This window comes from Mucor mucedo (genome assembly GCF_025094135.1).
Source record: "Mucor mucedo strain NRRL 3635 chromosome Unknown EV154scaffold_129, whole genome shotgun sequence".
NCBI classification, from domain to species: domain Eukaryota; kingdom Fungi; phylum Mucoromycota; class Mucoromycetes; order Mucorales; family Mucoraceae; genus Mucor; species Mucor mucedo.
Window position 1 is genome coordinate 56,861 of NW_026252413.1, and position 19,104 is coordinate 75,964.

The following is a 19,104-nucleotide window of genomic DNA, read 5'->3' on the forward strand; positions in this document are numbered from 1 at the left end:
TGATACACTCAAACGACCAGTAGTGCTTCTAAATTCCTCTACTAGAATCTTTCGAGAAACTGGTTACGAATATGATGATCAGGGAAATGTTGTATAAAGCAAGTGAAGACAAATCTTTGTCCCTCTCTTCGAGTTGGTCACTCAATAGTTGACCAACACATTTATTATTATTTTAGCCAAATCCCATTTCTACATATATATGTGGATTTTTCAATATTTTGTATGTCCTCCATAGACTTTTTTTTTATATCCAGGCACCAATCGGCTACCACCCTTTCGTAGACATTTAAGTCATTTTTTATTTTGTCATGCGTCATGGATTACAACCTCCAACTGCATCAAACTGTTGCAAAAATGTCTTCTCTTACCAACTTGATTTCCTAGAATATACCAGAGGTTTTCGATCGGATTCAAATTGGGACATTGTGAGTAGGTCCGTACTTAAAACCCTCGATACCGACCTTCCTTTTCTAGCACTTTATATATCCGCCAGTATGGCAGAAATTGCCATCTTCTTGGAATATAAGGTCATGGTTATGTTCCTGTAAAAAAAAAAAAAATTGAGCCAAGGAAGGAGGTTTTCGATAAACATTGTACGTATTTTATTCCTATTAATATCGCTATGAATTGTTACCAGAGGTCTTACCCTCCCGCATAAAACATCCCCAAACCATTATCGAACCTTTGCCCAATTTTGATGTTGGTAGTTAGAAATATGATGAAGGTATTAAAGGCAATATGGGTAGGGGCAGGAAAGACCAGAGGTTTATTAACCAAAGACAAGTCTAGGTATCGTATCGCCATAATGAACGCGATTTTTTTTTTAAAAAAAAAAAAATTAGGATTCATCTACTTACACTTTGTCCAACTAGGTGTGAAAATCAAAATTCACAACTGGTCGTGTAGTAAAATATTTAAACTAGCACTACCAAAAATAGCAAGGCTGCATTGATGCTTCTCGATTATTATAAAAAGAGGGCTTGCTCGCATTAAAATAAAAATAAAAATATAAAAAAAAAAGAGCGCTATCTTGCTTTACCTAAATCGAACAACACTGTTACTCAATAATAATAGTTCACCATACGCGTGGGACAGCCTTAATCATGCAGGATACAATGGTTTCAAAATAATACCAGTAAGTGTCAAAGTTGGCAAAGAAGGCTTTTTGACAAAAGACTGAAGACAGTTTCTATCTGGGGTGTTATCTTCTACCGAGGCTTTTAAAAAATGATGATTATGAAAAGGAGCTTAAATTACCTCGTGCTACAGTGGTCTTATTTTGCGGGATCAAGTGAGGCAGAAAGACAGCTTACCAAATTAGGAAGTGTTTCTGTTGCATTGTAATTTAAGACACATTTGGCTGTTTAGAATATCTTTAGTCATGATACCTAGTATATTCCCACAGAACTCACCATTCATTGACTGTATAATAATCAAATAAGAACATGTTTTTAGATTGATATAACTTCTTATTTGAGATTGTTTTTCTTTCTCCAGAGGTAGTTAAACGAAACAATAGTGTCAATGTGTTGAGATACCTTATTTCGCCGATAAATTGATAAATTAGCAGTCCTTTTAAAGCATGGACATTTTTTTCCGTTTTCAATTTTTTTTTTTTTTTTCACTTTTTAACAAATTTTTTCTTTCTTTTCGCATAACAAACACACGCACAACTCTTTACACATCTTATCTAAAAAAAATGTCATTTTTCAACAAAATTATTGATAGAGCAAAGCATGGCAATCACAAAGCCGAGGAAACGGCGAAACAGCCACCATCGGACCAATTGACCAAAGATAGTAATAGGTCATTATTCGGTATTCACACACCTCATTCATCCACGTCTTCATCAAACACTCATAATATGGACCATATTCAGTCACAGCAGCAGCAACAACAACAACAAATGCCAAAAGTTAAGGAAGAAATATCTAACAATCATTATGCAAACGGATATGTGACACCGAGACCATCACAAGATCTACATCAAAATATGGATGTAGATTCTCCAGGTGAATATGCGCACATGATTGATGTGTAGAGATAGTACTAATTACTTTTTGCAACAGAACCAGTTAATATACAACAGCAACAACAGCAACAACAACAGCAACAACAACAACAGCAACAACAACAACAGCAGCAACAACAACAACAACAACAACAACAACAACAACAACATCAGCAACAGCAACAGCAGCAACAGCAACAGCAGATCCAACAGCAGCAACAACAAGAGCAGCAACAGGTGCCCCAGCAAGCTCAAGATGGTAAAAGTTATACGCCTCAAACTAAAAAAAAAAAAAAAAAAAAAAATCTAAATTAATCCCCCGTTTATCATTAGGTAATAGCGGTGCATTAAAATCAAAATATCAACAGTATGATAGCGCAATAATGGATCAAAGAAAAAATCGACCTAAACTTAAATTAGACGATTTCCATCTATTACGTACATTGGGTACTGGCTCATTTGGTCGTGTTCATTTAGCTCAATCTAGACACAACGGCAGATACTATGCTATCAAAGTCTTGAAGAAAACCGAGGTAGTTCGATTAAAGCAAGTTGAGCATACCAACAATGAGAAACATATTTTGGAATCTGTTGCGAACCCTTTTTTGGTCAATTTATGGGGCACCTTTCAAGACGATGCCAATCTTTACATGGTGATGGATTATGTGCCCGGTGGTGAACTCTTTAGTGTCTTGAGAAAGAGCAAGGTAAACACCCACACACAAAAAGAAAAAAAACAAAACAAATACAAATGATAACGATAAGCAAACCTCTTTGATTGACGCGTTTTTTTTTTCTTGAAAAAAATTATAGCGTTTCCCTGATCATGTAGCTAAGTTCTATGCTGCCGAAGTTGCTTTAGCAATTGAATATCTTCACAAAAAAGATGTTGTTTATCGTGATTTAAAGCCTGAAAACTTATTACTGGATACAAACGGACACATAAAAATCACAGATTTCGGGTTTGCTAAACATGTACCCGATATTACTTGGACTCTATGTGGTACACCTGATTATCTTGGTAAGTTGTTATTCCTGGGGGGGGGGACACTACATGATATCATAATATACTCATTCACTTATTTAGCGCCGGAAGTCATTCAGTCAAAGGGCTATGGTAAAGCCGTTGATTGGTGGAGTTTGGGAGTATTAATTTTTGAAATGCTGGCAGGTTACCCGCCCTTCTACGATGATGACCATTTGAAATTATATGAAAAGATTTTGCAGGGCAAGATTCGTTGGCCATCTTACTTTGACCCTAATGCCAAAGATCTATTAAAGCACTTGTTGACCTCCGATCTTTCCCGCCGCTATGGTAACCTTAAAAACGGAGCCAACGATATTAAGAACCACCCTTGGTTCCATGGCGTTGATTTTGAGCGAGTTGCTAATCGCCAGATTAGAGCACCTTATGTTCCTCAGATTAGAGGTGATGGTGACGCTAGTCATTTTGATAGATATCCTGAAACAAACGAACAATACGGCTTGGCTACGGAAGATCCATACCGGGAAAAGTTTCCAGATTTTTAAAATTAATAAAGCGCTCATTATACTTAAAGAGACACGCCTGTCAGTTGAGATGTACAGGGCAAATGATTTATCCCCCAAAAAAAATAAAATGTGATAATCAATTATTTTCAAGCCGAATGACGCCAGCCCAATTGCCGAATCATTTTACAAATGCCGTATAGTAAGTGTCAGCAGGCGTAAGATTTCATTGGCCTAATTAATCATACGTGTTAATAAGCAAAATGTTCGCAACGGTCTTTTATATACACACGCCGGTCAACGAGATGTACATATATTACCAGAAAAGTAAACTTTTATTTTGATTGGATACAATGAAATTTGTATACATTATTTCTCATAATTAAAAAAGAAAAGATAGAATAGAATATAGGGAGTGCATGTATGTACGTGGAATTTAAAGAATTGTTCAATACATGAACTCCCCCCCTTAGGTATTATGAAACCCCATATTTGTTGTTGTTTGGGTAATCATGCAAAAATGGTGACATTTAAGTTGTTATATCGACTGCCAAGTCAAACGGAGAGAATGCCTTTTATGGAAAATATCCCCTTCAAAATTTTACCCCAACAAATAGATTTGCCAATAATATTGGATTCTGTGTAAATTTTCATTTTAAAGAGTATTGATAAGTCGATAAAAAAGAATTGCGGGGTCACATGAATTAGTCCATGCTACTTCACATGCAGTGCGAATATCCCGATCTAAGTTTTTGATATAAATACCACTTCCTTTTTTTACCTTTCCCTCTTATTATTATCAATTCTATATATCAACAATGAACTCTTCTGTCCTCTCTCAAGTCACTCGTCCTGCCATCTCTGCCGTATCCAAGAGATCTTTCTCTGTCACCACCATCAAGAGAGAACAAGAGGTACACCACCAAGTTGCTCCTTTGACTGATGCCACCGTCTACATCCCTCAAGGCCATACTACTACCACAAGCACTACAGACACTACTGTTGTCTTCAGCCCCACTGTCAATCATGTCTTTGACGACTAAATATAACTTTTCTTCTTTCTATGCTGCTGTAAATACATTCCCTATACCTATTTTTAAATAAATTTTTTTTTTTTTTTTTGAAACTTCAAAAAATGCTTGTGAAATCAAACGCTTTTTCGTCGGAACAAAATGACACCTGTAAAAAAATGAGTCACACTGAAAAAAAAAAAAAAAAAAAAAAAAAAAGTTTGATGACAAGGCCATTATGCTGTGATATTTTTTTGATGGTTGTTTATATTATCTCACCATGTCAACCGATAACGCCATTAAGCTCTTCACTGGTAATGCCTCACCAGCACTTGCTAAGCTTGTTGCCAAGAGAATGGGCTTAAACCTTGCCAAAGCAACTGTGATTAAATTTTCCAACCAAGAAACTTCTGTGACAATTGGTGAATCTGTCCGTGATGAGGATGTCTTTATTATTCAATCAGGTTGCGGTGAGATTAATGATAGTTTAATGGAATTACTCATCATGATCAATGCCTGTAAGACTGCCTCTGCTCGTCGCATTACTGCCGTTATCCCTTGTTTCCCTTATGCACGCCAAGATAAAAAGGATAAGAGTCGTGCCCCTATTACTGCACGTTTAACCGCCAATATGTTGACTGTCGCTGGTGCCGACCACGTCATCACAATGGATCTCCATGCCTCTCAAATTCAAGGTTTCTTTAATATTCCTGTCGACAATTTATATTGTGAACCTTCCACCATTCATTATATCAAGACCAAGATTCCAAACTGGAAGAATGCCATTATCGTCTCACCTGATGCCGGTGGAGCCAAGCGTGCCACCTCGATTGCCGATAATTTGGAGTTAGATTTTGCCTTGATTCACAAGGAGCGTAAGAAGGCAAATGAAGTGTCTCGTATGGTCCTCGTAGGTGATGTGACAGGTAAAATTGCTATTTTAGTCGATGATATGGCAGATACTTGCGGCACACTTGGTTTAGCCGCAAAAACATTAATGGAAAATGGCGCTGAAAAGGTCTACGCCATCGTTGCTCACGGTATTCTTTCTGGAAAGGCTATTCAAGTCATCAACGATTCTGTTATTGAAAGAATGGTCATTACCAACACTATCCCTTCAGAAGATAAGATGGCCCTTTGCCCTAAATTAGATATCATTGACATTTCTCCTACCATTGCTGAGGCTATTAGAAGGTACTTTCTTTATTTGTATATTCATATTTGTATATTGTGCTGACCCTTCTCTTTAGAACTCACAACGGTGAATCTGTTTCTTATTTGTTTTCTCATGTTCCCCAATAGACTTTTTTTTTTCTTGTTTCTTTCTTTTTGTCCCTCTTGCTACCTTGTACATAATAAAAACAGCGTGTACTGGTATTCGTACCTTATCTTTCTCAAAAAGTTCAATTCAAGTACACACGGGGAAAAAAAAAAAAGAAAAAAAAAAACGCTGGTAAAGAGTGACCGAGAAAACTATATGTTACGCTTATCACTGTGAAACTCGGTCTCTCTTTGTTTATGTCCATGCAAAAAAAAAAGATATAAATACATCTGCAGTTTAGTACTTTTTTATTTTTGTACTCTTTTAAGACACAATAGAGCTAATATCACGGAATATATTTTGTGTTCCACATGGGTATACTTGCAAGAAGCAGAATAACTGATTACATGGTATTTGAACGTCTATTATAGGTGAGTGTTCCCTTTATTGATTATAATAAATAAAAAAATAAATGAAAATAAAGGTCTGCAGTGGGTCTTGATAAGTACTCACTAGCTTTATATGTAGTGATAGGGTTTTTTTGTCTTCAGTGTTACAGTAGTATTTATATATAGATCTTTCATAAACTATTATAGTGTAAGCCGATTATGTATACATAACTATACATGATACCCCCATTTCCTTGATACCGGAAGTTTTTGTCATAACTTGGTGAGAGACACAATTATATATTACAAAGAAGATCATTGAGGTACAAAGTTTATTTGAAACAGATCTTTCTTACAAATTTATCAGTAATAGTTCTGATTACAATCATCGTCACGAGGAGGATCTTTGTTAAAACAATCAGGATGTCATAAGAACACTAGTCCATTATCTTCTTGCATTCTTTTTTTTTTTTTTTTTTTTTTTTTCCAGTGTAAGCAGGACCTTCCTCTTTATTAAAACGATTATTGACCGCTATAGATATAAGTTGTTTACATAATATGCATTTTCTGAATATAATATTCGTTCCTCCAAGACTGAGTATTTCGCAGGAGGTTCCATAGTCTGAAATTTCAGAAAGTGGTTGCCATCGGCAACTTTCTCAGTTGTTCCTGAAACATGCATTAATTTTTTTTTTTCTTAAAAAAAACTCTTTAACACTTTGAGTGCTTTTGTTTTGTTATTCAAAGTCGCATCCAGTCTTTGTTTTTGAGATTGAATAACATAACCCCCAAACTCTTTAGTGCCGTTTCATTTCCTCTTGTTAGTTCCTGTATATTTGAACCTTCTCAATGTTCATCAAGTCGTGAGGGTGAGAATTACACCAAGTCTCTCGAAAAGAGAGACGACAAGGTGTGTTGACTTCTTTCTGAGCAATTTAAGGATTACACGCAAATGTTTAAACACATCTAAACAAAACGACTGAAAAATGATAATTTCATTTAACTCAAAGATCTTTTGTGATATTTTAAAAGACTGCCAACTTCAATAGAACACGATCATTTTTATTATAATCAGAATAGTGCCATATCACATAGTTGTATCAGATCAAAAGAGAGTTTGACCATAACTGCAGGGATTATTTTGTTTTACTGCAATGCGTATTTCACTGTCGTGTAACTTATGGCGAAAAGAGGAAAACTTTAATGGAACATTGTATAGATATTACGAAATCAAATTCTTTTTTTTTTTTTATGCAAAACATAAATCTCGTGAGAAGATAACACTTTCGCACTTATTTCTTCCAGCGTGTAAACATTTAAATTCAATCAAATGAAGAAAAGATTTCCCCTTTGTTTGTTTGTTCAACAGTAAAGATTAAAACCCAGGACCTGGGACACACTTTTTTAAGATTTATCGACCCCATCCATCACGATAGTGAATGTACGACACGTGCGTATAAGATCTTACTATAAAACGTATTCAATTATTCCTTTTGTTGCTCCGTTACTCTAGGAATAGTTAAAAAAAAAAAGAGAAGGATGAGATGTTACACGTTTTAAGAATAAGAATTTGTAAAAGTAAATATATTAGGAATTTGTACGGGAAGCACAAAAAATGCTCTTCTTTTTTTTTTTCGTGGTGTAGCAATTGAATTTGCTGTAACAATGGTGACACTATCAGCAATCAGAAACTTACTAAGTAAATGGTAACACTACTTTTTGATGGTTTCGCAGAAAAGGTAACAATTCGATCGTCGATGTTTGTAATATCATGGTGCCTAAAAAAAAAAAATGGCCAGACGGGAATACGACGTTTTTTTCTTTTTCTTTTGTGTGTGTGTGCTTGTGACACCAACGTTTTGATCAGTTGAAAGGGTTGAGCAGGAAAAAAGACTGTATAAGTATGCTGAGAATCAGTCAATGTACAACAACAACAACAAAAAGAGGGCGGTGTACGACGTTTATTTCTATTTCATTCTGTTTAGCGGTGGGGGGACATTTTGCCTTTTTGTATACTAAAGCCATAAAAAAAAAAAAAAAAAAATAGAATTCGGGTAGTCCCATATTGTCTTTAGAAAAGTAACCTATGATCTTAATACAATCAACAATAAGCGTCTCTTTTTTCTTTAAAATAAAATATGGATGTACTTTGTGTTGATGCTGGTAACTCCAAGGAACTCGTTCGTACTCAGCCAAGAGAGATAAACGAGGCTTGTACTTGGATGAAAAAAACACGTTATCGGATAGGAATACCTCATTATTGTGTATTGCCAAGAGTAGTCTACAGCATATACAGACGTACATATCAGCTGCTTTCTGTTGTAATGATTATCACGTTGTTTGCTCTCACAGGCCTTCATTTTTTATTTAGGATTAGAAGAAAGAGAGAGAGAAAAAAAAAGGGGGCCAAACTTGAGATGAAAGTCTATATTTACAACAGCTTTTGACTATTATAAGACTAGTAAATAATTAAATCTATATTAGACAAAGCAGAACGTCATTTGTGTTTAATATGTAAACACAATCATGAGTTGTGTGATGAGATTACTCAATATAGGAGTCCTAAATGGGTGTGTAAAGCCACAATTGTCAACAGTGATATAAATTCCAGAATCCTCTACTGCTGAAAAAAAAAAAACGTGCCTATTTAAACCTGTTTATTATGAGTGTACACGGGCCTTGATACTACAATAAATGGTGTGGTTCCATGTCGAAAAAAAAATCGAAACGTTCGAATATGAGGAAAGAACAAAAGGACGATCGTTTTTAATAGATGAAAGAATGCGCCTCAATGAATCTTACTGGTTGATCCTTTTATTTGATGTAACCGCGCCCGTGAAACCATAAATACAGGCCAAGAGAAAAATTTATACTATTGCTGAGCTTTTTTATCTTCTTTCACTAATAAAAAAAAAAAAAAAATGAGTGAACGTGAACATTTACTCCCTCCTCATTATGAGGAAGAACAAGTGACATTCAAGTCGTCTTTTATGCATACTTTGAAGTCTTCTCACATTAACTGGCTTCTCATCTTTGTACCCATTGCTTTGGCTTTTTCCGGTGCCTCTGACAGTGTTGTCTTTAGTTTGAATTTCATTGCCATTATTCCCCTTGCCAAACTTCTCGGTTATGGTAAAGCACTTTAAATATTCGGGAAAGAAAAAAGTTACTGACATTTTTATCTACTTAGCTACCGAGGAAATTGCCTTAAGATGTGGTTCCGTTATTGGTTCTGTAAGTAAATCTTTTATCTTGAACAAAAAAAAAATAGACTTTTTAACATGATGATGTAGCTTTTAAACGCTACTTTTGGTAATGCTGTTGAACTTATTCTCGGTATGATTGCTTTAAAGCAAGGATTAATCCGTGTTGTGCAAGGTAAAATAAGACAGATGTAATATTTATGTATAAACAATTAATCATTTTACTGCTCAGCTTCTATTTTGGGTTCCATCTTGTCCAACATTTTACTCGTACGTCAATATAAATATATCAATGATTATTGTCATTACTAAACCTTAATTTTACTGTGTTTTCATTCTAATATAGGTCCTTGGTTGTTGTTTCTTGTTGGGTGGTATTGGTCGCTCTGAGCAATCTTTCAATGCTACTGGTAAATATATATATATATATACTTTCTTTATATCTGAAATGTAATATGGAGTCTTAACCTTAATTATTAGCTGCACAAACCAACACCTCTCTTTTGGCCTTGACTACTCTTTCTTTGTTGATTCCTGCTGCTTTTAGTGCTACTGCTGCTACTACCAACGAAGTTAACACTGGTATTATTAACCTCTCTCATGGTACTGCCATCATCTTGTTGATCGTTTACGGTTTGTACTTGGTTTTCCAACTCAAGACTCACTCCGCTTTGGTAAAAAAAAAAAAAAACCCTGATTAAAGTGAAACGTGACTAATTTATCTTGCCACAGTTTGAAGATGAGGCTGATGAGGAAGAGAAGCCCCATACCACCATTGTCTTTTCTGTTGTCTGGTAAGGCTTTTTTTTTTTTTTTTTTTTTTTTTTTTGTATTGACACAGATGATGATGATTTTGTAGCTTGTTGGCTATTGCTGGTTTGATTGCTATTCATGCTGAACATCTCGTTGGCGCGTAAGTGTACACTTAAAAAGACGCGTATTCAATGCTAATGTAATATATATAAATAGTATTGAAGGTGTTGTCGAAGTTTGGGGATTAAATGAAACTTTTGTCGGTCTTATTATCCTTCCCCTTGTTGGTAAGTTTTTTTTTTTGCATAAGCGTTATTATGATGGGATAGGAAAAACTCACGCTTTATAAAAAAAAAACCAAACAGGTAATGCTGCTGAACACGTCAGCTCTGTTACATTTGCCATGAAGAACAAGATGAACTTGTGTATTGGTATTGCCATTTCTTCTTCTCTTCAAATCGGTCTTTTGGTTTCTCCCGTCCTTGTGTTGACAGGTTGGTTTATTGATGTTCCCATGACCTTTTTCTTTGAGATTTTCGAAACTGTTGTTTTGTTTGCGTCTGTTATGATTGTCAATTATCTTATTGCAGATGGTAAGTCTAACTGGCTCGAAGGTGCTTTACTCTTGGTAAGTTTATTATTAGTGTGTGTGTGTGTGTGTGTGTGTGTGTGATACAAAATGCTAAATATTCTATGTATATGTAGGCCGTTTATACCATTGTCGCTATGGCATTCTTTTACCATCCTATTGTTTAAATAGAACAATAAAAAAAAAAGTCTCTTTCTTCGATGTAACCCCCCTGGCTGGCGGGGTGCACTATCCTATTTGTTTTTTTTTTCGTGATACATTGCACCGTTTTGTGTTTATTTACCTTTTAAGAGTGTTACAGAAAAAGAAAGAAAGGGTGGGTCATATGGTAAATTCTGGCATGGGTGACCCAATGGCTGAATGCAATGTCATTGATGGACTGTTTCAGCCAAAGTATAAAAATGGACATATCAGTATTTGTCAGCATAGTACAGAAAGATAGGTGGAGTGTCTGTGACAATTGTCAATTAAAACAAGGTTTTTTTGTGTACAAGTCTTACCGTGATCATATAAGAAAAATAGTCGTGTCAGACAGGAAAAAAAAAAAAAACTTGCGACACGGGCAAGGGGTCATTCTATTGTCAATCAATGCTAAAGAGAAAAAAAAATTAAGTTTCTATATTGGTTCACATGATGTCGCACGTCGATAAATTTATTTCAACTCAGAGTACAATTATGAGGGGGGGGGGGGGAAATCGAGGTTTTTTTAGTAATTAGCACCTGATTGCGTAATATCTGTCTCTTTTGATATGTCGGTTATGTCAATTATTACCCACTATAACAGATATGGGATGGGTCATAAATATTAGCAATAAGGTCACCTTGTTTCCCAAAAGAAAAAAAAAATTGGGCCTGGAAATGTACATAGTAACACAAAACGGTTGTGTCACTTTTATTTCAACCGGAATACCATTTTTCGTTGATTTCCCACCCAAAGAACGAGTCATGTACGCACGGACTTTTACACATGAAATAATGCAAATATTACTCCATATGTAGCATGTATTGTGATTTTTATGGTCTAGATGTACAGCAATTTGTGAAACTATCTCTCTTTTTAATCTGAGATGATGTGGGTTGTGAACTTGATTCTCCCTGTTTTTATTTTTCTTTTTGATAATCAATTTTGATAATAGTCACCATGTGATGATATATTTGTTGTTGTTACTTTACACAGTGTCATTGTAACACGGAATGCGATGGGCCCTTTTTATAAGCTTCTTTTTCTTCTTTATTTTTCCCTTTTTTTTTTTTCTTTTTTTTTTTTTTTTTTCTCTTTTTTTTTTTGCCCTTTCTTTTCTCTCTGCTTTTTATTCTTTTTTTCTTTTTTTAATTTTTTCACGAATGTCAACAGTTGGATTTCAACATGCAAGACATGTTAAACATGAACGAGATGACTATAAGCCACTGTACCGTCAACGAATCAATCAGGACGAAGTAGAAGCTGGATCAATTCTAGTTGCACTAGCAAACCATAAGCCTAAAACCATGTCCATCCACAATCTACTCGGTAAAAAAAAAAAAAAAAAAAAAATCAGAAAACAGAACAATGAAAAAAAGAGAGATCGCTCATACTTTTTTTTTTCTTGATACAGAATCAGACAATAAAAGACCACCAACACCATCTTTTTCTCATGTAATATAAACATAAAAAAAACACGCCTTCTCTCTCTTTTATTTATTTATTTGATTCCCCATTATTTTAGCAGCATAATAGATCATCACACGATCAACGATTCTCAGCAGATGAACAACAACATTGTAAGTTAAAATATCCACATGCTGCATACATCTTTGTTTATTTTTTTAATGTATTCAGCAGTACCTTCAACACCACCCAATGACTTAATACCTTTTAATAACAAACAATCCGATGGTAATCCTTTTTTTTTTTTCACAAACATTTAAGCTTGCCCTTAGTTTACTTAATAAGGCTTATTCACATTAGAACGTATGCAAATGTCACCTGAAAATTACTTTGGACAGATGCATCATCATGTACAGCAACAACACCAACAGCAGCATCATCACCAGCAACAGCAGCAACAGCAGCAGCAGCAACAACATCAGAAGCAACAACATCAGCAGCAGCAGCGACAGCCGCAACATCAGCAGCAGCAGCAGCAGCAGAAAAACCACCATCACCACTACCACCAACAGCAGCAGCAGCAGCACCAACAGCATCATCACCACCAACAGCAGCAGCAGTCGCAGCCGCATCAACAACAACAACCTCCACATGCATATGGAAGAAGGTAATTAATATTATGCATAATTTTCTATTATCATTATGCTGATTTCTACATGCGTTTTTTTTTTTTTTTTTTTTTTTTTTTTTTTTGTCTGCCTAGATACCACCCTTATCAACAACAACAGCACAGTAACAAAAAGCCTACTACAATTATCGTAAGTTTTTTTTTTTTTCTATTTTTTTTTTTTTTTAATTTAATAAACATGACTCCATTACTAGTCCAAACAACAACAATTGCCACAACAACATCATGAATTCTCAAGGCAATATATAAAAATGGTATAGAAACACATATCCATACATTTTATTATGCATGAATGTACTAAAAAAAAAAGACTTGCACTTACAATAGAAACGAAATCCTAAAATTCGTCGTAATGCACTTCAAGCATACATTAGTTACATGACTTACACAGATATTGCACGTAAAAGAATGGTAGATATAACAAATATAAGATTTTTATTCAGGAGTTGAAAGAGGCTTATATTGTTTTTGTGTGTGTGTTATTTTTTTTTTTTTTAGAAACAAGGAGTACATCCTGCTCCTACATTATCGCCGCCTCATGCTCCATATCGTCCAAGATATGATGCGGCTGCTCAGCCATCGTCAAGGCCTCCTCCTCCTCCAACAACTCCTCCTTCGCATACTACTTCTCCTCATCCTCCTCCTCCTGCCACTGTGAATAAAGTCATTGTAGATAAACCGCTAACTGCCTTCTTACATGGTCCCCTTCAGCAAAGATTCCCTCCTATTCAACGTGATACGATGCGTTAAAAAAAAAAAAAAAACTTTCCCAAAAAATAAAAATAAAAAATTTGTACATATTTATCAAATAGACAATGAAGAAACTCTTTACAGATTTCTATTACTTTATATTTTTTTTTGATATGTATATATATTTATTTGTAATTTATATATCGAATAGACTTCTAGAGTCAATTTAGATAGGATATTGACAATACTTGTCTTTAACACTCACAATCTATGTACACATATATAAAAAAGAGAGAAAGAAAAAAAAAAGACAGTGTCAGTGAAACCGTTGTCAAAATAATAATAATAATAAAATCACAATTACCTCAATGATACCCTCCACAGACGTGTTGATAAAATAACGATGTTCAGCCACGTTATACACGGTATGTCTTTCAAGGACTTCGCCCTTATAATGACGCTTATTCGCGGTATCCCAGATTAATCGCCTACGACGCCATTCAAAATTAAAGGGAGGTGTACCCACAAGATCAACCACGGCTTGTACCATATCACCTTCATGGATATTTTCAATGATTTCTTTACCACCCGATACAAACGAAGAAGGGACTTCATGAATAATACGTGTCATCTCCTTGGGGAAGGATCGACATTGATTACGTTGATCACCTACTGAAAGAATCGTGATATTACCAGGTTTATCAGCAAATAAGCTTAATTTGGGGGTCTTGGAAGTCATCGTGGTTATTTTATCGTTAAACACGTATTTGACCGTAAAGGGGCCTACACCATGCAATCCAAAGTCAATACTATCGCCTACACAGACATCAGAGCAGAGTTCGGAAGGTGTGATCTTGGGATTATCAAGTGCCTTGATAGTGACAGAGGTTTCATCACTATAAATCACCTTGGTACCACAATTATTCGCATCATTCACACTAAGGATATTGACGGAATAAATACCAGATTTCACCAACTCTTCATGTACAGAAAGTTTGTATTTCTTTGTCATGATATCATGTAATTTAATAATATGACCCGAAGTTTCTGTTTGAAGGCGAATGCCCAATTCCACAGAGAAAGGAGCAACACCCGTGAACTCTAACAGGAGAGGCTTCATGTCCTCCGAATCCAAGGCATCACCCACACATACACTACGCTCCTTACGAGAATCCTTGGTGAATTGAACAGTAGGTGTGGCATGCACTCTTTGTTCGATTTGTAAATCCTTGATTTTGATAGGGGTGGTATAACGTTGATCGGATAATTGATCAATGACATAACGGTATTTACCAGCCTCACGTGTCTTTAAAGGTAAGCGCATACGACCGTTACTCGAGGTAATTTCTTCATGACCCAATAAACGGAAATCACGATGACCGGAAGCACTATGGGATTCCTTGTAGCTGAAAAAGAACGGACCAAGACCTCTTAATTCAATACCTAATCCATCACTGACACCTTGACACACAGCGGGGCGTTCATATACACCGGGAGCTAATTCGATCACTTCTTCTTTATCAACAGAAATGGTAGGTTTATCCAATAATTCCACGAGATATTGAGGTTGAAAGACATCTCCTTTACAAATAGCGTCTTCTACAGAGATCAATTCATAGTGACCTGTGGATCTGACTTGAATGGATGCGTTGGGATCATTGAAACGTTCAGTCTTGATACTTTTATCTCCTGCTTCTACATTACGATAAGTCACACTCCAGGGGCCTTCACCGGTAAGACCGATGGGTAATCGTGTGGTTGAACCTTCTGTCATTTGGACGTTGCGCACTGCTTCACCACCTGTATTGAAAAAGGCAGTAGGACGATCACGACGTACATTGATGGTGAAATCACGCGACTCTAAATCCTTGAGGCAGTCATTACTATCTTGGATCTTGACAAGGGATACGATATGATTGCCAGCTTGTTCAAAGGGGGGTAATTTAATAGTGTACTTGTTACCCTCCACTTGATCTGAATAGACTTCGTTCTTGAAGGTCCAGAATAAAACAAAGGGAGCTGTACCACGTAAATCGACATCCACAGAGATATCCTCACCAAGACAGGTACGTACAGTGCTTCTGCCCATAGAACTGAATTTAGCATCGGGTTGAGGATGTACAAATTGATTGATGGAAGGTACGTGAGTGGGACGTTTCTTATAATGAAGATCATCCAAGGAAGTGAATTCATAAGTGTATTCACCACTGGCATTAGGCATGTAAGAAAAGATATGACGAGAACGATCAATGGTTTCTCTCTTTCTTTCGACAATAGACTTGTGACGACCTTCTTTTTTGGTGATGAGGTATTCAATCACGTAAGGAGGAGTACCTACGAATTCGGCAATGAACTTCATACCAACTTCAGTATCACCAGCACACGTAGAAGGAATAGCTGTAGCGTTGACTTTGACGGAAGGTAATTCGGGTTGAACTACTTGACAAGCAGCAGGGAACAAGACTTTACCTTCACAGAATTGATCACGAACGGATTTCAAGTTGTATTCACCAGGTTGATTGACAGAGATGGATTTCTCACCAGCGTTTAATTTAGCACGACGTAAATGAGATTCATCGGAATTATGGTTGTATTCCAAGTGGAAGGGTCCTGTACCCTGCAAGATCAATGGTAATTGGGTACTTGTCTGGCCAATCAACAGATTGACAGGGTAAGTTGGACTGCAGTGGAATTTGGCAGTAGGACGACCATGAACGACAAACCTTTGAGAACTCTCATCTGACAAATCCAATACATTACCTGCACCATCAATGACACGAGCTAATTTATATTCTCCGTCTGAGGCAGTATCCAGTGTAAGGTTAATGGGGACGTTCATATGATGAACGGCAGCCCAATCATAGTTCTCATCGGCATTGTTTGCATTGAGGAAGGCTGTATCTACAGAGTCAATGTGTTGTAATGGAGAATCAAATCCATCGGGTTGAATACGGTTTAACTTCCAAACAGTTTCTTGACTGCCATGATTGAATCTCTTTTTATATTCGATTTTCAAGGGAGGAACACCCATGACTTGAATATCCAATGTCTTTTGATCGCCTGTACAATAATTGACGGAATCCAAAGGTTTGAAATGAGCGTAAGGACAGGTGAAGACAAAGACTTGACGATTGTACAATCTGACATCGACACCGTCTTGAGAGATGATGTTTTTCAATTTATAGACACCTGTTTTACGAATTCGAATAAGGTAATATTCTAAACCGGGATGTGGGTTTCCAATCTCTGTTACACGTTGAATATCACTACCCGAGTACTTTTCAACACTGGTGGTTTTCGTCTCCAATTCATAATGTGAAAGCGAAATCGTATGTGGAATGGTGTTGTTTAATACAATGGGTATATGAATCTCTTTCTCTCCAAATTCAGCGGATGGTAAACAATAAGTTTCATCATGGGGGTTTAACTTTGCAGTTCTATAAATATAAGTTTAGTTCACATAGACTCTCTCTCTCTCTCTCTCTGCCTCCACTTGTCCAATATAACTTACCCATAAGGAAGCAAACGGACCGTATGCTGACCCATAATATGAGAAGTGTTATAGACCACTGCATCCGCGTTGATAGGTTTGCCTTTGGAGACACTGGTGAGTTTTCCAAGCGAATTATTATAAAGTCCATTCATGAACAATGCTGTCAGGCCAGCCTTTAATAAAAAGAATAGAGTTAGCACGGGGGGTGTGAATAATAATAAAAGAATGACTTACACTGGAGCCAGCAAAGAAGAATGAGTTTAACAAGGGGAATAAGACCATGAAGAAACAAGTTTTCCAGAATGGGAATTGCAACCAAGGAATCTTTGCTACGTGAAGGGCTACAAAGTAGGTAGCGTCAATAAGACACCATTTGAGTAAAGTACCTTGATGTTGTTCGGGATAAGTTGCAGAGTGTACAAGTAAAAGATCAGCCAATTTCCAAGCTTGTAATAATACAAAGATAGAAATGGCGTAAAGACGTTGGTTATGAAATTCCATTTGAGAGGGAGGTATCAGTGCCCTCCTATGTGCTGCGGGAATACCGTTACTTTGTTCCGTCGGCATTGGATTTTTTTTTAAAATGTGTTTATGGACTAAGTATTATTTCTGCCCTCGTGTGTACAAAAAAAAAAAAAAAAAATATAGGTGGAGAGAGCAAGACACGGTTTACACGCGTTAGGTTGATGCGAGCCTTTTTTTTTTTTTTTGGAGCTTAAACTTTGCAAAAAAAGAAAGTCACGTTTTGCTGTTCCGCTAAATTGTATACGCTGCGTGCACTCTTCAAAAAAATGACATGGTTCATTTTTCATTTTACAATTTTTGACAGATTTCAATGCACAGTAATTTGATGACATTTTATTATAGAGAAGGGGTGCTCAATAATATATAAAAAGAGAATTATTTATCTTTCTCCTATCACAATCTTCTCTTTAAATCATTCGTCATCCAAATCATACTTAGTGAAAGAGGGAAGAGGGGTTTTGTAGGAGCATGACCCTTCAAAGAGGAAAGAAAGCGTTTGAAATTATCCTAGACATTTCACTCAAATAATTTACAATGTTGTTGTCCCCCCGCCCCCCCTTTTCATTAGTTAAATGATGAGTGGGTTTAGTCCAACAAGTAGGATTGAAATGAACAATTATGGTATTTTAAACTTTCTTTTTTTTTACGATTTAAATAGGCAAAGGAAAACCAGTTACTGCTAAAATTAAATCATTTACAAACAAAAGCTGTCAATGTACACTCGTACTATTTAAAAATAGGAAAAAAAAAGGGGGGGTTGTAAATCCATATGTTTTAATATTTAGCTGTTCACTGTAAAAAAAAAAAAAGCACATATAGGATTTATGCCAGCGGACTCTTATTGTATATAATACAACGCAACTAGCACCAGCAACTACAAGAAGAAGACATAGTGAAATTCATTTTAATTCACTGATGTATAAATAAACCTCACTATTCATAGAACAGATATATAATAAATAAAATAAAAAGAAAAATAGGAGACGAAAGAGCAAGTGTGTGACAAATATTAGAAATTTCCAGGAGAAAAAAATTGTAAATGCGGGTCAAGTTGGTAAAAATTATAGATGACAAATTTACCCGTGCCTCGTTTTAGACGTCCCGTTAGTGTACGTGTGTGTGTGTATGTGTATGTGTGTGTGTGTGTGTGTGTGTGTGCGTGTAATTTTATTACGTGTAACCGTTATTTTAAAATTACTTGATAGATCTTGTGTAAATAAAAAAAGATTTCTATTGCTAATAATAAAAAGAGTACATAAATTACAATCACGGTCCTTACCAGATGCGGGTTTGGTGGGACTGGGGATGGGGTCACAAGAGCTGCTTTACAATAAAAAAAAGAAAGATAAAAATTATTTGTGTTCAGTCACTATTTTCATCGATCTTGAATCACTCGCTTATGAAGAAATGACCGTT

General features: G+C 36.0%; 5 protein-coding genes across 5 annotated transcripts; 4 read left to right on the forward strand and 1 right to left on the reverse strand.

The window, feature by feature from the left end:
• The first annotated feature begins 2,140 nt into the window (after nucleotides 1–2,140).
• On the forward strand, nucleotides 2,141–3,625 carry EV154DRAFT_524253 (kinase-like domain-containing protein). Its single transcript, XM_051603184.1, has 4 exons — nucleotides 2,141–2,270; nucleotides 2,345–2,718; nucleotides 2,825–3,032; nucleotides 3,099–3,625. Exons 2-4 carry the CDS (start codon nucleotides 2,395–2,397, stop codon nucleotides 3,539–3,541), a joined length of 975 nt encoding a protein of 324 aa, XP_051452904.1. The 5' UTR covers nucleotides 2,141–2,270; nucleotides 2,345–2,394; the 3' UTR covers nucleotides 3,542–3,625.
• A 1,041-nt stretch (nucleotides 3,626–4,666) lies between these two features.
• Nucleotides 4,667–5,913, forward strand: EV154DRAFT_47422 (ribose-phosphate pyrophosphokinase 3). The gene is made up of 2 exons (XM_051597954.1): nucleotides 4,667–5,703; nucleotides 5,760–5,913. Exons 1-2 carry the CDS (start codon nucleotides 4,790–4,792, stop codon nucleotides 5,809–5,811), a joined length of 966 nt encoding a protein of 321 aa, XP_051452905.1. The 5' UTR covers nucleotides 4,667–4,789; the 3' UTR covers nucleotides 5,812–5,913.
• Nucleotides 5,914–8,970: 3,057 nt separating this feature from the next.
• On the forward strand, nucleotides 8,971–11,053 carry EV154DRAFT_524281 (calcium/proton exchanger). Its single transcript, XM_051603185.1, has 11 exons — nucleotides 8,971–9,291; nucleotides 9,350–9,393; nucleotides 9,453–9,537; nucleotides 9,595–9,632; nucleotides 9,709–9,772; nucleotides 9,843–10,036; nucleotides 10,095–10,156; nucleotides 10,222–10,275; nucleotides 10,332–10,402; nucleotides 10,481–10,743; nucleotides 10,821–11,053. The coding sequence occupies exons 1-11, from the start codon at nucleotides 9,081–9,083 to the stop codon at nucleotides 10,869–10,871; spliced, it is 1,137 nt and encodes a 378-aa protein (XP_051452906.1). The 5' UTR covers nucleotides 8,971–9,080; the 3' UTR covers nucleotides 10,872–11,053.
• EV154DRAFT_555364 (uncharacterized protein) lies at nucleotides 11,054–13,730 on the forward strand (the record flags this gene model as incomplete). Its single annotated transcript, XM_051605268.1, has 8 exons — nucleotides 11,054–11,371; nucleotides 12,059–12,214; nucleotides 12,300–12,340; nucleotides 12,411–12,469; nucleotides 13,056–13,110; nucleotides 13,175–13,234; nucleotides 13,308–13,391; nucleotides 13,479–13,730. Exons 1-8 carry the CDS (start codon nucleotides 11,335–11,337, stop codon nucleotides 13,728–13,730), a joined length of 744 nt encoding a protein of 247 aa, XP_051452907.1. The 5' UTR covers nucleotides 11,054–11,334.
• Nucleotides 13,731–13,840: 110 nt separating this feature from the next.
• On the reverse strand, nucleotides 13,841–17,822 carry EV154DRAFT_450858 (uncharacterized protein). The gene is made up of 4 exons (XM_051597225.1): nucleotides 17,398–17,822; nucleotides 17,182–17,336; nucleotides 14,035–17,107; nucleotides 13,841–13,938 (listed from the first exon to the last, which is right to left on the reverse strand). Exons 1-4 carry the CDS (start codon nucleotides 17,728–17,730, stop codon nucleotides 13,897–13,899), a joined length of 3,603 nt encoding a protein of 1,200 aa, XP_051452908.1. The 5' UTR covers nucleotides 17,731–17,822; the 3' UTR covers nucleotides 13,841–13,896.
• Nucleotides 17,823–19,104: the final 1,282 nt, after the last annotated feature.

Excerpts from the sequence above, each read along its gene's own strand:
- EV154DRAFT_450858 (XM_051597225.1), bottom strand. The coding sequence starts at position 17,730 with ATGCCGACGGAACAAAGTAACGGTATTCCCGCAGCACATAGGAGGGCA. Across the intron at positions 17,337-17,397 it reads TCTTCTTTGCTGGCTCCAGT|GCTGGCCTGACAGCATTGTT; the intron begins GTAAGTCATTCT and ends TTTTTATTAAAG. Across the intron at positions 13,939-14,034 it reads CTGTGGAGGGTATCATTGAG|ATTGTGAGTGTTAAAGACAA; the intron begins GTAATTGTGATT and ends ATGTGTACATAG.
- EV154DRAFT_47422 (XM_051597954.1), top strand. The coding sequence starts at position 4,790 with ATGTCAACCGATAACGCCATTAAGCTCTTCACTGGTAATGCCTCACCA. Across the intron at positions 5,704-5,759 it reads ATTGCTGAGGCTATTAGAAG|AACTCACAACGGTGAATCTG; the intron begins GTACTTTCTTTA and ends CCTTCTCTTTAG.
- EV154DRAFT_524253 (XM_051603184.1), top strand. The coding sequence starts at position 2,395 with ATGGATCAAAGAAAAAATCGACCTAAACTTAAATTAGACGATTTCCAT. Across the intron at positions 2,719-2,824 it reads GTGTCTTGAGAAAGAGCAAG|CGTTTCCCTGATCATGTAGC; the intron begins GTAAACACCCAC and ends AAAAAATTATAG. Across the intron at positions 3,033-3,098 it reads TGGTACACCTGATTATCTTG|CGCCGGAAGTCATTCAGTCA; the intron begins GTAAGTTGTTAT and ends TCACTTATTTAG.
- EV154DRAFT_524281 (XM_051603185.1), top strand. The coding sequence starts at position 9,081 with ATGAGTGAACGTGAACATTTACTCCCTCCTCATTATGAGGAAGAACAA. Across the intron at positions 10,037-10,094 it reads TCAAGACTCACTCCGCTTTG|TTTGAAGATGAGGCTGATGA; the intron begins GTAAAAAAAAAA and ends ATCTTGCCACAG. Across the intron at positions 10,276-10,331 it reads GCTGAACATCTCGTTGGCGC|TATTGAAGGTGTTGTCGAAG; the intron begins GTAAGTGTACAC and ends ATATATAAATAG.